At 53.1% G+C, this 16,199-nt stretch overlaps 1 protein-coding gene across 3 annotated transcripts in view; it reads right to left on the bottom strand.

The window, feature by feature from the left end:
* NID1 (nidogen 1) overlaps positions 1-7,879 on the bottom strand; it is a 37,559-nt gene extending 29,680 nt beyond the window's left edge. For all 3 annotated transcript variants that reach the window (XM_029047263.1, XM_029047262.1, XM_029047261.1), the window contains exons 1-2: positions 7,606-7,879; positions 365-664 (exon numbers count right to left, since the gene is read on the bottom strand). In XM_029047263.1, coding sequence (XP_028903096.1) covers positions 365-664; positions 7,606-7,872 — 567 coding nt within the window. In that variant the 5' untranslated portion in view covers positions 7,873-7,879. The remainder of the gene's footprint in view (positions 1-364; positions 665-7,605) is intronic.
* Positions 7,880-16,199: the final 8,320 nt, after the last annotated feature.

Raw genomic sequence — 16,199 nt, forward strand, 5'->3', positions numbered from 1 at the left:
GGCCATGCTCTATCCACTACGCCATGCTGTTTTTCAATCTATGGGTGTGAGCTTCACCCAGGGTCCCTCAGGACCCCTCCTTGGAGGCCACGATCCGGTAGTGAGCTCTCCGGGGCACTTAGTTCCTTAACGCTCACGTATTTCCATTGGGAGCCGCAACTGGGCTGAGCACTGTCTCGCCTGACGGTTTCAGGGAGCCACAGAGGAGTACTAAGCCGGGAGTTCTGCGCCGCTTCCCCCATGACCTCAAAAATTCTGGACAGGCTTCCGCCGGGGACCCCCGGCCCGGAAGAGGAGCCGACGCGAAAGGCTTCCACCAGCCCCCGTGGTGGTGGAGGGGGTGAGGGGAGAGGGAGGGTTTTACCTGGTCTTCCTGAGCCGCGACCCCATCGGGCCCGAGGTAGGGGGCCACGGATTCCCACGTGACCACCACCGCGCTCAGGGGGTGGAACTGGAGGTCGGGGAACCCTCTGAGGACGCAGTCGACGGCCAGCTGCAGGATGGCGGGCGAGGAGTCTTCCCGGTAGAAGACCTTCCCTCGGCCGTCGGTGATGTCCAGGTCCGCCAGGAAAGGGGCTATGGCGCCGAACGTCGGGGGGAACCTCCCGGGGTAGACTTCCTTTTCTGGCGGCTGGCTCGTCGCGATGTACCCATTGGTCGAGACCTGCGTGCCCGGAGGGCGGGAGTGGCGGAAAGAGTGAGTTCTCGCTCTCTCGCGCTGGGATGCTTCAGGCTGATGGACTGAGCGGGCGGAAGCGCCTAGCTATGGGCCTCAAGGCTCCCCAGAACCTCTCCCCTCTTCTGCTCCCTCCCTCCACCCACCGCACCCCAGCTTGCACTCTTTGCTCCTCCTCCGCGAACCATCTCACCTGACCTTGGGAGGGCTGGCTGGCTGGTTCGCTCACGCTGTCTCTCTCTCGCAACACCCCCTTCCTCCAGTCCACCGACCCCCATCCATCCCCTTCTTCCATGCCCCCCGAAAGCCCCCTTTTCCTGGGTGCCTTCCCTGACTAATCCCCACCCCCTGGTCTTCCCAGTCACCCGTAGTGCTTATTTATTCCATGAGCAGGGAACGGGTCCCCCAAGCACTTAGCACAGCTAGTGCACACAGTAAGTGCTCAATAAACACCACTGATTGATCGATTTCCTGATTTTTGCTCACACGTGGCTCTTATCGTGGGTACGGGAAGACCGACGTGGATGCTTGCGAACTACCTGGACCTGCCCGCCTCCCCCATTAGATCAGATGCTTTTCGCAGGTAGACCACATTCGTGATACTCGGTGAACGTTCATTCCCACATGCCCAGGACCAAGGCTTTACCAGTTCAGAAAAATAAGAACAAATGAACCATTCAGGGTCCGTCACCTCTTCTCCTCCCTATCTTTGGCAAACGCATCGCCCCTGGATACTTCCACTAAAAGATGGGCTGGGGAGGAAACAGGAAGAAGGAATCAGAACTCAAAAACGATCCATTTGACCAGTTCGTTCTCAGCCGGCATAGGTGGAGGAGGCCACAACTGCAGTTCAAACACGGCCTCTGTCCTGAAACTGATCCAGGCTGTAGCCGGGACCCCCCCCCCCCCATTCCTAGAGAGGCCCACACAACTTTCCCGAGTGTACCCCGGCACCGGCGAGCCCCTCTCGGGGAGGAAGTTGAGGCTGGCATCCCTCCCGGCAATATATATATATATAGTTGCATTATATATCGCAAGAGCGCTTGGGAGCGTGAGAATCGTTTCACTCTGACACCGGATGCGGGCAGAGACCAGTTATCAACTACCCCCAGAAGCCCATCACCCTGAGGTCTCCTGGATGTCTAAGCCGACTGGCCCCTCTCGAATCCACCACTCCCAAACTACCTGCTAGCCCCTCGGCACCTATGTACATATCTATAAGTTATATATTATAAGTTATTTATATTAATGCCTGTCTCCCCACTCTAGACTTTAAGCTTGCGGCAGCCAGGGAACGTGTCTAGTATTGGACTCTCCCAAGCGCTTAGTACAGTGCTCTGCATGCATTGATTGTTAACGGGGCCAGGAAAGCCTAAGCGCCTAGCATCCTGAGGAAATTCAGAAACCTCCTCGAGCCTCTAAATTTAACCTCCTTTCCCACTATATCGCAAGCTCCTTGGGGGACAGGGTTCTCAGTTTCTTCTTCTATTGAATTCTCCCAACTGCTGAGTATCAATCGCATTTACTGAGCGCCTGCTGGGTGCAGAGCACTGTCCTAAGCGCTTGGGAGAGTACAATACAACAATAAAACAGACATACCGTTGTATATTGTCATATATAAGAATTAAGCACATTCCTTGCCCACAGCGAGCTTATGGTCTTAGTACAATGCTGTGCTCACAGCAGGGACTCAGTAAATGACTGACGTTATAAAAAGGAGGCCTTCAATTGGCGAAGAAGGAGTCTCCCACAGCAAATAGCTTTCTTATTAAAAAATCCATTCGATGGCAAGTCTCTTGAAAGCAGAGCATGCGTATTTTGCTTCACCCAAGTAGGTGCAGAACACTATTTGAAATACAGAATGCCATTGAGCTAGAGAAAACTAAATTACTACTGGATGAAATAAGGGCCCACATCAACACGAACTTTTCAGGGGGTGGGGCCCAACTCAAACTCCAGAAGCTGGGGATATCCCTCCCAAGTATGAGGGATTGGCTTTTCCAACCACACTCTAGAAGCCTTGACAACCCTCTGACACAAAAAGGATCTTATTAGGGTCCCAAAGACAGGGTTTCTACATACAATAAAAACGCTGACTGTGGGACTAGCTTTGAGCTGTTAACACTGATTACATTTAGGGCAGGATTACTTAGTTGGAGCTCAGCACTGTAGTAAACCCTGGGGAAAGGTGCCGGGCTGCGGAAGGAAAATAATCGGTGGGCTTTGACCCAAACTCTTGGCTTTGGGAAATAGAACGCTTGGTCTTAAGGAAAAAAGACGACAGATGAGTAGAGGGAGGGGATTTTTTTTCAATCAAATAGGTTGGAAACAAGTTACAGGACAACCCCAGCCAACCCGGCCACCCCCTTTTGAGATAAAAGGGAATCACGTTGGGATCAACGGTCTGGAATCTGGCTGTGTTGGCTGAGAGGGGTGGGAAAAGGGGTGTTTTTCCAGCAGCAACAGACTCTGACCTCCCACCTCACCAGCTCAAGCCAAACCTTCTGGTCATATCTCTTTCTCTCTCTCACACACACACACACACACAAACACACCAGAGCTTCCACCCCCTCCCCCAGAAGGCTCTGTGCTGAAAAACCCGAGGGCCTAATGAAACACAGATGGAGACCTTTCACAACGAGTCACTTTCCAAGAAAGGACAGACAGAAAGCACCAAGCCCGGGGGCAGTTTAGCAACACCCCTTCAACCGACCAAGACCGTTTCCTCTTGAGTCAGGGTCGCCGCCACTGTGCTCTCCCCCTGCCCGGCCCCCAAACTGCCAAACGCCAAAGAGTTAAGATTGTGGCATGGGGGACTAGGAGGATGTGGCTCATTAGCTGGTTCCCCAGGGAGCTCCGTCTGTCTCTTCTGAAGCCAAAGTTGCTGGGAGAAATAAAAGGGGCCGGGGAAGATTTTCCTTTCCGGATCAGATGACGGTTCTCCCACCAAACTGGCCGATGAAGGTTCGGCCCGGGTGGCCACTCGTAAGCGGGCCGCGGGGTCGCCGACGTCTGGCGGTGCGAGTGGGGATGTGGGTGGTGCTGGCCTCCCTAGGTCAGTCTGCCGCCTGAGGTGGCTGCCGATGGTTTCTGCCGGGGTTTGCCCACTTGGCTTTTAGTACCATGCCCTCTCACGGACTTGCCAGCCCAGAATCGAGAACGTTTTTACGGATGCCCTTTAGAACGTGAGTTCCCGAGGGCAGGAAGCATTTATCCTGCCACTGGTATACGTTTTCAAGCAGTGTGGCCTAGTGGAAAGAGCCTGGGAGTCAGAGGACCTGGGTTCTAATTCCCCTCTGCCAGATGCTTGTTGTGTGACCTTGAGCAAGTCACAGATCCTCCTGTTGCCCCTCAGATTGTGAGCCCTGTTCGGGACAGGGGCTGTGTCCACCTTAATTCACATGTAGTTACCCCAAAACTTAGAACAGTGTTTGACAGAATAAGGGCTTAACGAATACCATTAAATTTAAAAAAAAAAGGTTAGTACAGTGCTCTGCCCTTCGTAGGTGCTCAATCAATATCACTTGGATAAATTGCTGCTCCGGGTAAACAATGGGTTTCAGTGCTGATTCCACTTCCAGATGACCCTTTCCTTTATCTCTTTCCATTGTCCTTGTAAGAAATTCCCCTTGCACTCTTGTCTTTGAAAAATAGAAGCCAAGGCTGGGCCGGAAAATCAGTCATTAGATCAGTCATCCTAAGGGCCTAGAACCAGTTTGCCCCGGGCTTTTATTTTCCGAAAGTGCAGCCCCGCAATTACCTCGTTGGAGCCTCCCAAGAGACAGGGAGAGATCCAGAGTATCATTCCCATTTTGCGGATGAGAAAAGAGAGGCCCAGAGAGGTTAAATGACTTTGCTTAAAGTCACCCAACAGGCCAAGGGGCAGATAGAGCTCAGGTCTCCCAACTCACAGCCCTGCCCTCTTTCCACTGAGCCACACTGCCTCCCGGCCATCAGGGAGGCTAGGTAGGACACTAAGGTCGCTGTGGGCAGGAAACGTGTCTGTTTATTGTGGTACGGTACTCTCCCAAGCGCTTCGTACAGTGCTCGGCACCCAGAAAGCGCTCAATAAATTGGGCTGAATGAATGGCAGCCCAAGCATTTGGGGAGATCTGAGCCGGTCCCCTGAGCGGAAAGAGACCGGCGAGGGGAGAAGGTCACCCCCCCCCCCGGGTCTGACCGGTCCGGAATGCGATCTGGGAGCGAAAGGGTTTTCCTCCGCACGTGACCTCTTCCCCTCGGCCCGCTGGCCAACGTCCAGACAACAGCTGGACGCATCTGCGAAGCCCAGGACATCTCAACTGCGGCTCAACCCGCGGGAGGAGGGAACAGGATGTCCAACCTGGGGGGGGGGGGAGATGCAATCCTCTCCTTTGCAGAAGTTTCATTCAATCGTTCATTCAAGCGCATTTATTGAGCGCTTAATGGGTGCAGAGCACGGTGCTAAGCGCTTGGGAGAGTCCACTACAACAATAAAGGGACACATTCCCTGGCCACGAGGAGAAGCTCCAGGATATAAGACCCTAGGCCCTCCGGCTGCTGCTAGGAACGGATGTTTGGACACCGACCGCCTCAACGCCTTGCAAAGCGTTGAAGTCCTCCATCCAACAGTCCCGGAGGTGGCCAAATGTTACGGCCTCTGGGTGTCGATGCTCCACTTGTGCGAGTAGACGATCCCCGCACGGATGAGAGGGGGGAAAACGGTACCTGGGCGGGGGCAGAAGGCAGCCCCCTCTATACCCCTCTCCCCCCAGTCCTCCGCGGAATCTGCCCCCGGGTGGGAGAAAATTCAGTTGCAAATGCCTTTTTTTGGGGTGGGGGCGGGAGGGGTAAGAGGGTTTTCCACTTATGGGGTCCAAAGGACAATCCTCGGAAGGGGCAAAGCTAACTATTCATGGCGGGGGGTGGAATGAGAAAAAGCCAGAGGAGTTTACAGCCTTCTCCTACACAAGGCTGGCTTTGAAGCGGCGAGTGGCAGGCAGGACTCCGGGCTCACGAGAACGGAAAAGGCCAGAGGACGGCCGGCCAGAGGGCCGCCCTCTTTGGGGAGTCCCAGGGGGAACAAAACAATGCGTCAGGAAATGGGATCTGGAAGTTTGGCGGGGGGGTCTCCTTTGCCGCTCTCTCACTATAAGCTGGGCCAAGCTAGAATCTCTCCTTCCAGCTCATTACGGGCAGGGAACGTGTCCGCTAATTCTGACGTTTTGGACTCCCCCCAGCGCTCAGTACAGCGCTCTGCACATTGCGGGTGCTTAATCGATGCCACCGATCGACGGATCGATTCCAGATCGGCAGGCGAAGTAGAGCGCCGACTTCCAGCGCCGAACTCCAGGCCTGGGGCAGGACAGGACGTGGAGTCGTTCCCGTGTTCCGTTGGGCCTAGGCCAAACCCTTCCCCGCCTCTGCTTCCGCTGGTTGGGGGGCTGTCCAAATCAGAGGCCCCTCGAGGCCACGGACACCCCACCTCAGGGGGCACCCCAGGATTTTTCATCTAATCGTATTTATTGAGCGCTTACTGGGTGTGGAGCACAGTACTAAGCGTTTGGGAGAGGATCAAAACAGACACATTCCCCGCTCACAACAAGCTCACGGTCTAGTCCGGTTCTCTACCCAGGGCCCGGGATCAGATTATTATTATTATTACGGTATTTGTTAAGCGCTTACTCTGTGCCAAGCCCTGTTCTGAGCACTGGGATAGATACAAGGTCGTCCCATGAGGGGCTCACGATCTTAATCCCCATTTTACAGATGAGGTAACTGGGGCACAGAGATGTCAAGTGGCTTGCCCAAGGTCACCCAGCAGAGAAGTAGTGGAGGATTAGAACCCAGATCCTCTGACTCCCAAGCCGCTAAGCAGCCACCCTCAGGGCAGCGGCTTCCCCAAGGTCACCCAGCAGACAAGTAGCGGAGGCGGGATGAATAGCAATGATAATACTAATAACGGTGTTTATTAAGCATGCTTGCTGTGTGCCAGGCACTGTACTAAGCGCTGGGGGGGGATATAAGGAAATGGGATGAGACACAGTCCCTGTCCCAGCCTCCATTCCCATTTTCCAAAGGAAGGACCCGAGGCCCCGAGAAGTGAAGCGACTCTCCCCAGGTCACCGGGGCAGACGAGTGAGTGACGGGGGAAGCAGCGTGGCTCAGTGGAAACTGGCTTGGGAGTCAGAGGTCATGGGTTCAAATCCCGCCTCCGCCACGCGCCAGCTGGGTGACTTTGGGCAAGTCGCTTCGCTTCTCTGGGCCTGTTACCTCATCTGTCAAATGGGGATGAAGACTGTGAGTCTCACGGGGGACCACCTGTTGACCCTGTATCTCCCCCAGCTCTTAGAACAGTGCTCTGCACATAGTAAGTGCTTAACGAATATCAACATTATTATTATTATTCTCCGGGCCTCAGCTGCCTCATCTTTCAAATGGGGATGAGGACTGTGAGCCTCACGTGGAACCACCTGATGACCCTGTATCTCCCCCAGCGCTTAGAACAGTGCTCTGCACATCGTAAGCGCTTAACAGATACCAACATTATTAACCTCTGCACCTCAGTTCCCTCATCTGTCAAATGGGGATGAGGACTGTGAGCCTCACGTGGGACCACCTGATGACCCTGTACTCCCCCAGCGCTTAGAACAGTGCTCTGCACGTAGTAAGCGCTTAACAGATACCAACATTATTAACCTCTGAGCCTCAGTTCCCTCATCTGTCAAACGGGGACGAAAACTGCGAGCCCCCGGGAGACAACCTGACCACCCCAGCGCTTAGCACAGTGCTTAGTAGGCGCTTGCCAAACCCCACCGCTGTTATTAAGTGGCGGAGGCAGGACTAGAACCCAGGACCTGCGACTCCCCTTGAGCCGGGGGTGTGGAGGCCCCCCCCCCGCCCAGATGCGCCCGTCCCCCCGCGTCCCTCCCCGTCGCCCCGACCCTCACATAGACGTTGCGCAGGCCTTCCTGCTGGTAGAAGCGGAGCGGGCGTCGGAGGGGGAGCGGCGGGGCCAGGCCGCGGTGTCCGGGCTGCAGCTGCAGGTCTCCGTGGTCGGGGCCGTAGGGGAAGAGGTCCCGCCGGCTGAGGCACAACCCAGGCCCGGGCAGCCCCAGCAGGAGTCCCAACAGTAGCCCCCAAAGTAGCCCCCATAGTGGCCAAGAGAGCAAGACTCCCGGCAGCCTCCGCGGCGGTGACCCCTGACCCCTCCCCATCCCTGGACGGCAGCAACACAAACCGCTCGCCCCGCTCGGCCGCTTCCCCCTTTTAAACCCCTTTGGGGGGGCGGGGCGATGCCAGTCAGCCAATCAGCGGGCAGCGCCGGGCGGTGTCCGCCAATGGCAGCCGGCGAGGGGCGTGGCCTTCCGCTGGCCACGCCCCTCCCTCTTTACTCGGCGGTGGGCGCCCCCTAGCGGCCGGGACCGGCACGGGGGGGGGCTGCCGGGGCAGCAGGGAGCAGAGGGAGATCAAAATCATTCATTCATTCATTCAATAGTATTTATTGAGCGCTTACTATGTGCAGAGCACTGGACTAAGCGCTTGGAATGAACAAGTCGGCAACGGACGATAACATTTCTTCATAATAATAATCCTGTTGGTATTTGTTAAGCGCTTACTATGTGCAGAGCACTGTTCTAAGCGCTGGGGGAGAGACAGGGTCATCAGGTTGTCCCACGTGGGGCTCACCGGCTTCATGTCCACTGTCCCCATGAGGGAACTGAGGCCCGGAGAATAATAATGATCCTGTTGGTATTTGTTAAGCGCTTACTATGTGCAGAGCACTGTTCTAAGCGCTGGGGGAGAGACAGGGTCATCAGGTTGTTCCACGTGAGGCTCACAGTTAATCCCCATTATACAGATGAGGTAACTGAGGCACAGAGAAGTGAAGTGACTCGCCCACAGTCACACAGTTGACAAGTGGCAGAGCCGGGAGTCGAACCCATGACCTCTGACTCCCAAGCCCGAGCTCTTTCCACTGAGCCACGCTGCACTAATGATAATATTTCTTCATAATATTAATAATCATGTTGGTATTTGTAAGCGCTTACTAGGTGCCGAGCACTGTTCTAAGCACTGGGGGAGAGACAGGGTCATCAAGTTGACCCACGTGAGGCTCACGGTAAATCCCCATTTTACAGATGATATAACTGAGGCACCGAGAAGTGAAGTGCCTTGCCCAAAGTCACACCGCTGACAAGTGGCGGAGGCAGGATTTGAACCCATGACCTCTGACTCCCAAGCCCGGGCTCTGCACACAGTAAGCGCTCAATAAATACGATCAAATGAATCCGAATGCAGATTTTCTGAGATCCCCTTAGAGCAGGAAAATTGCAACTCAATCCCCATTCCTGAGTTTCTGTAAATGAAGATATTCTATCTTCCTAGCCGGAGGAGGGCCCGAGGGTTTGGAAAACATTTTTTTGGACAAACCTCAGAGGTTGCGTCTAACACTGCCCCTCCTTGATACATTCTGCTAATGAAAATTGGATTGAGGGTCTAAAATCTCTTAGCCTTTTTCAGGGGATATTTATAGCCGCCCCCCATTGTATAATATCCTGGAAGGCAGGATGTCAGAAAATGGAAAGTTAAAGGATCTTTCCTGCTTCTGGTGATGAATAAAGGGCATTCCTTGGTTTGGGATTGTGTTCCCTGACGGGTCTTCTGGCTACGTTTAGCGCTGACGGCTTTCGGAAAGCTCAATTTTTGCAACCGGCCGAGGCTGAGGATTCATTGAGCCGTTTATGCTTTTGAGACAATTAACTGCGCTAAGGAGAATCAGGGACAGACTTGGCTTGGAAATTCTTAGCAGGAAGTCCCGTGAGCAGGAGCGGAAGGAAGCGGGGAGGTTTTTTGAGCAGCGGAGGAAACTCCAAGCTTAGAGGAAGCGGCGTGGAAAGTGGAAAGGGGCTTGGGAGTCGGAGAGCCTGGGTTCTAATCCCAGCTCCTCCACTTATCTGCTGGGTGACCTTTAGCGGTTCACTTAACTTCTCTGTGCCTCATTTGTAAAATGGGGATTGAGACAGTGAGCCTCATGTGGGACATGGACTGTGTCCAACCTGATTAGCTTGGGCCTAATACAAGGCTTGGCACATAGGAAGCATTTGACAAATACCACTAAAGAAAGAAAAAGCACATAAGGAACTGCTCAGACCTGGATAAAAGAGGGACACGATGAAGGGGAAATAAAGGGGTTTTTGCTCCTCTCACTCTGTGCCAAGCACTATGCTAAGTGCTGAGCTAGATGCCGGTTTATCGGCTCACGATCCGAGAGGAAGAGAGGGCAAGGTTGTATTGTACTCTCCCAAGTACTCAGTCCCAGTTCTCTGCATACAATAAGTGCTCAATAAATATGATTGATTGATTGATTGATTGATTGATTGATTCTCAGCGACATTAAGCGATTTGGCCAAGACCACACAACGGGGGAGAGGGACAGAGCCAGAGCTAGGATGAAAACCTAGATCTCCTGACTCCTACCCCCGTGCTCTTTCCATTAGGCTGTACTGCCTCAGCTCCCTCTAATAATAATAATGTTGGTATTTGTTAAGCGCTTACAATGTGCAGAGCACTATTCTAAGCGCTGGGGGAGATACAGGGTAATCGGGTTGTCCCACGTGAGGCTCACGGTCTTAATCCCTATTTTACAGATGAGGTAAAGCTAGTTGTGGGCAGGGAATGTATCTGTTTAATGTCCTAATGTACTCTCCCAAGCGCTTAGTAAAGTGCTCTGCACACAGAAAGCGCTCAATAAATGTGATTGATTGACTCCCAAATGACTCCACCTCACGGGGCCTCAGTTTAATAATAATTATTTCCTGACCTGAAATAGGCTCAGATTCTGGGTATTCTTAGCCCACTTGGGCTCCCGACGCTTAGGAGCCAAATGTGGGAATGAAAGGGAATCGAAGTCCTTGGACACAAACCCTCGGACAGCGGGATTGAATGGGAATTTTCTGTCTTGATTTTTTGGGAACATCATAATGGATATCTCCCCACTGTAGGTCCAGAAGATGGCACTACAGCCTATATTTTCTCTCGAAAGACACGTTTATATTTCAGCCCAAGGAGAGAATTTAATCTTTCATTTAAGCGCAAATCGGTTGGTATTCAGAGTGCGCAAGGCAGTCTTCACAGTGTAGAGAGCTTTAGTTTTCCCTCGCGCTTTCACACCACCGATCTCATCTTATCCCTGCGAAGCAGGGAAGGGTGGGGCGATTATTATCCCAGTTTACAGACGAGGAAGCCGAGGCCCAGAGACGTTCAGTGGCCGGCCCGAGGTCACACAGCAGGCCGGAGCATGAGCCGGCACTAGAACCGGAGTCCTCTGATTCCCAGATGCATGCTCGTTCCGCTGGACCACCCTGCCTCTCTAGGATCTATTAAAACAGTCATAATCACCAGTCCAGGGACGATAATTACAGCTATAATTCCAGAGGTCTCAGAATAATAATAAAAATAATAATAATGATGGTGTTTGTTAAGCACTTACTATGTGTGGGGCACTGTACTAAGCATCTGTGGACCCCATGCCAGGGTCATAACAAGGGGCTCTACACCTCATGCCCCCTGAGGGGGCATTTCTCCTTCTGGAGAAATGAGAGAGCCTTCTTGGTTGGCTCAAGGAGGGAGGAAGGGATGTTGAAGGTAGGGAGGATCACGGACTCAAGTTTCCATAATAATAATAATCGCGGTATTTCTTAAACGCTTACTATGTGCCAGGCACTGTACTAAGCACAGGGTGGAATCAAGCAAGTCGGGTTGGACACAGTCCCTGTCCCACCTGGGGCTCACAGACTTAATCTCCATTTTACAGATGAGATAACTGAGGCACAGAGAAGTGAAATCACTTGCCCAAGGTCACACAGCAGACAAGTGGGGGAGGCGGAATTAGAAGCTACGTCCTTCAGGCCCGGGCTCTATCCGCTTCGCCGTGTATTCTCCAAGCCCGTACCTCTCCCTTTTGCTTAGTGCACAGCTCACCCATTGCCAATTCACGGTCAGCAGCCCCACCCCCAGAAAGGAGGCCAACCTGATTGCCTTGTATCTACACCAGCGTTTAGATCAGTGCCTGGCGCATAGAAAGCGCTAAACAAATACGGTTAAAAAAAAATGTATTTATCGAGCACTTACTGTATGCAGGACGCTGGACTAAACGCTTGGGAGAGTACAATACAACAATAAGACACATTCCCTGACCGAAATGAGTTTACATTCTAGAGGGGGAGACAGACAATAATATAAAGATGGGAGAGACGTAGGTGGCAGATTTGGAGCGTGGGGGAGGATGTTGTACTCTCCCAAGTGCTTAGTATAATGTTCTGCACACAGCAAGCACTCAATAAACACGGTTAATTGATCGGTATTTGGTGATCTGGGAATTTCCTTGGCACCGAACAGCTCTCTGTTCCCATGCTCGGGGGTGAAGATAGCGCAGGGTTAGTTGGGGAACAAAGGGGTGACCGGGGGGCGGGGATACCCTAACAAAAGCCCGTATACTTTTGGTTTGGGGTGACGGGCCTCATCCCCACCTCATCAGAGCCTGCCAATCACCCTGCCCTGAATAATGGACTCATACAGTTCTTGGGGTTGGTCTCGGACTACCTCTCTTCCTCTCCCTGTGGACCCCGGATTTTCTCAACCCCATTGATCTCGGCTGATTCCACTCACTCTTCCTCCTCCCGGCAGGAGCCCGGCTTTAGTGCGTTGGGGGGAGACGTGAAACCCTCAAACCAAAGCCAAGGGGATGGAAAATTTCACTGTTGTGAATAGGATATGGCAGGTGAACCGCCGACCTCCCCCAGCTGAACTTTGCTGCGATTTTCCGCTGCAGACAAAGCGAAACGTTCTTCCCTGCCCCCAAGAGATTCACAATTCCGGTCTGAGGCAAAAAAAAAGTCACCTAATGCATTTCCTCCCGGGCTTTCTTAAACCTGGTGAGAAGTGAGAACTGAGTGTGTGTGCGGGTGGGTGGGTGGGATGGTGTAAGGGAACCTGTGGCTGGGTATACGTCCGTGGATGCCTACGTGCCCGAGTGTGTATGCACACTGACTTCATGTGTGTGAGTGTCCGAGAACCTTTGCCAATCCATCTCTATCTTTGACTCTTTCCAGATGTGTATCTCTCTGTTTGTCACTGTCTCTGTCTTCTTATTCTCGGCCTCTCTCACTCATTCACTCACCCCTGGCAGCCCCACCCCTGACCCACTCATTGCTCGTGGTGGACTTTGCCTTCTCTGGGGCCTCGGGGCTGGGGGGAAGACCGGGCAGCGGCAGTGTCCGTAGGGGAAGGGGCAGGGCCTGCTGTGTGTGTATGTGTGTGCGCCCGGGGAAGGGGCGAGCAGCGGCTGCAGCAGCAAAGAAGAGGGGTATTTGATTGCCCCCCATCCCCCTGACCCCGCCTTGCCCACCCCCCACCATAAAGAATTCTCAACCACATCCCACTCACTGTAAACAGCCCCACGTCTCCCCACCGTGAACAGTCCCCCGTCCCTCCACAGTGACCAGCCCTTCGGTCCCCCCGACTGTGAACAGTCCCCTGCTCCCCACACTATGAAGAGTCCCCCGTTCTTCCACTTTGAACAGCTTCCTCCCCACACCAGGTCACAGGTCCAGAAGGCGGGCCACTCCTGGGAATTTGGATTGTCGGCTGAAGTACGAGGGGCGACTCCGAGGGGATCTTACCGGTCACCGGGCCTGACGCTTCTCGGCCTGGATGCCCGGAAGTCCCCTCGATTTCTTTGGCCCCAAATGCCGTCCACCTCCCCCAACTCAGCCCCCTCCCTCAATGCCTCGTCGTCCGTCAAGGCCCCCGGTGAGTTGAGTTGGACTCGAGCAACCCTAGGAAATGCCCGTTCAGGGGTCTACCAAAAACAGAGGCAAGAAGGGGTGGGGAGGGCAGGGGGAAGGGGCAGCTAGGCCTTGGGGGACTTTTTCTTTTTTCTAACTATGGTATTTGTTAAACACCCACTAAGTGCCAGGCACCGTACTAAAAGCTGCGGTAGATACAAGGTAATCATGCTGGACGTAGTCCCTGTCCCACATGGGGCTCACAATCTTAATCCTCAATTTACAGGCGAAGTAACTGAGGCCCAGAGAAGTGAAGTGACTCGCCCAAGGTCCCAAGCAGACAAGTGGCAGGGCAGGATTAGAACCCAGGTCCTTCTGATTCCACTAGTAATAATAATAATAACTGTGGTATGGGTTAAGCGTTTACTATGTGCAAGCCACTGTACTAAGCACTGGGATGGATACAAGAAAATCAAGTTGAACACAGTTCCTATCCCATTTGGGGCTCACAGTGTCAATTTCCCTTTTAGGGATGAAGTAAGTGAGGCCCAGAGGAGTGAAGTGACTTGCTCAAGGTCACCCAGCAAACAAATGGCGTCGTCACCTACGACCTTGAGAAGCAGCGTGGCTCAGTGGAAAGAGCACAGGCTTTGGAGTCAGAGGTCATGGGTTCGAATCCTGCCTCGGCCACTTGTCAGCTGTGTGACTTTGGGCAAGTCACTTCACTTCTCAGTGCCTCAGTTACCTCATCTGTAAAATGGGGAGGCCTTGGGTGAGTCACTTAACCTCTCTGGGCCTTGGTTTCCCCATCTGAAGAATGGGGATCACGATCGCTGCCCTTCTTGCCTCACAGGGATATTATGAGGAGAAAATGAGGTGATGGATGTGAAAGCACTTGAGAAAAATAAAAGGACTCTCAAATACAAGGCGTTATTGAGGGCAAGGACGGTGATTATGAGGTGGGTCTTGAAGAATACTGATAATAATAAAAAAATGATGATGGTATTTATAAAGTGCTGGGGTAGATAGAAGGTTATTTGATTGGGCACCGTCCCTGTTCCACTTGGGGCTCACAGTCTAAGAAGAGCAGGGATCTTCTCCCCCTTTTACTGAGGAGGAAACTGAGGCCTAGAGAAGTGAGGCGACTTGCCCAAGCGCAGCAGCAGAACAGCAACGACAGCATAGCACGGCGTTGAGCCAGCTGGAGGCGTCGGATAAATACCGTGTGGTTTATTGGCAATTAATACCATCGATTCACCGATGGAGGAACGGCAAAAACAGAGGCTGCAGTTCCAGCAACAGGAGGGGGAGAAACGGAGGCTGCAATAGCAAGATTCGGACGCTGCCCTAACCACTCAGTAAGTCTTTGATGAATTGAATTAGCATTCATTCATTCTTTAATTCGTATTTATTGAGCGCTAACATTAACAGCAGCATTTGCAGAAGCTACATTAGCTAATGCTAATCTAGACTGCAAACTCGTATTGGGCCAGGAATGGGTCTGTTTATTGCTATATCGCTCTCTCCCAAGCGCTTAGTACAGTGCTCTGCACCCAGCGCTCAATAAATTCGATTGAATGAATGAATGAACGGTGGCTGGCACGTGGTAAGCGCTTAACAAATACCGTCGTGATGATTATCGATATTAGCAGCAGCAGCAGCAGCACCCCAGAAGCAGCAGCAATATAGCGCGGCTCAGTGGAAAGAGCCCGGGCTTGGGAGTCAGAGGTCATGGGTTCTAATGCCGCATCCGCCACTTGTCAGCTTTGTGACTTTGGGCAAGTCGCTTCACTTCTCTGGGCCTCAGTTACCTCCTCTGGAAAATGGGGATGAAGTCCGTGAGCCCCAAGTGGGACAACTTGATCACCTTGTATCTGCCCAGCGCTTAGAACAGGGCTTTGCACATAGTAAGCGGTTAACAGATACCATTGAAAAAAAGAATGAATGAGCATCAGTATCAGTAGTAACTTTAGTCAGCTCTCTCTAGACGGGCAATTCGTCGTGGGCAGGGAATGCGTCCGTTTACTGTTCTATTGGACTCTCCCAAGCGCTTAGTGCAGTGCTCTGCACCCCGTAGGCGCTCCATAAATACGAATGAATGAGCCTCAGTATCAGCAGCCACATTAGTCTCAGCTCCCTCCGGACCGTCAATTCGTCGTGGGCAGGGAATGCGTCTGTTTACGGTTCTGCTGGACTCTCACAGGCGTTTAGTACAGTGCTCTGCACCCAATAAGCGCTCCATAAATGCGACTGCAGGGAGTGGAAGGCCTTCCCAGACTCAGCTTCCCCTTTTCCCTCTGCTCCCTCTCTGCCCCCCATCTTCTCCCCTTTCCCTCTGCTCCCCCCCTCCTTCCCCCCCCCCCAGCACTGTATATATTTTCATCCGTATATATTTTTATGACCCTATTTATTTTGTCAACGAGGTGTCCATCCCCTTCATTCTAATCGATCGCGATTAAGTCGTCTTGTTTTTGTCCGTCCGTCTCCCCGGACGAGACCGTGAGCCCGTCGACGGGCAGGGATGGTCTCGATCTGTTGCCCCATTGTCCATTCCAAGCGCTCAGTCCAGTGCCCTGTACCTAGTAAGCGCTCAGTAAGTACTAGCGCATGAATGAATGGAGGAGCGTCGTGGTGGTGGGAGGAGGTGGAGGCAGCCGGGTTTCCTGGGGCCCGGCGGCCAATCGGTGGCTGGTCCGGCCCCCCGTGAGTCACCCTCGTCTGCGGGGATCATGTGGCCTTCTCCTCCCCCTCCTCCT

The sequence above is a fragment of the Ornithorhynchus anatinus genome, chromosome 19 (genome assembly GCF_004115215.2).
Source record: "Ornithorhynchus anatinus isolate Pmale09 chromosome 19, mOrnAna1.pri.v4, whole genome shotgun sequence".
Classification (NCBI taxonomy): Eukaryota; Metazoa; Chordata; class Mammalia; order Monotremata; family Ornithorhynchidae; genus Ornithorhynchus; species Ornithorhynchus anatinus.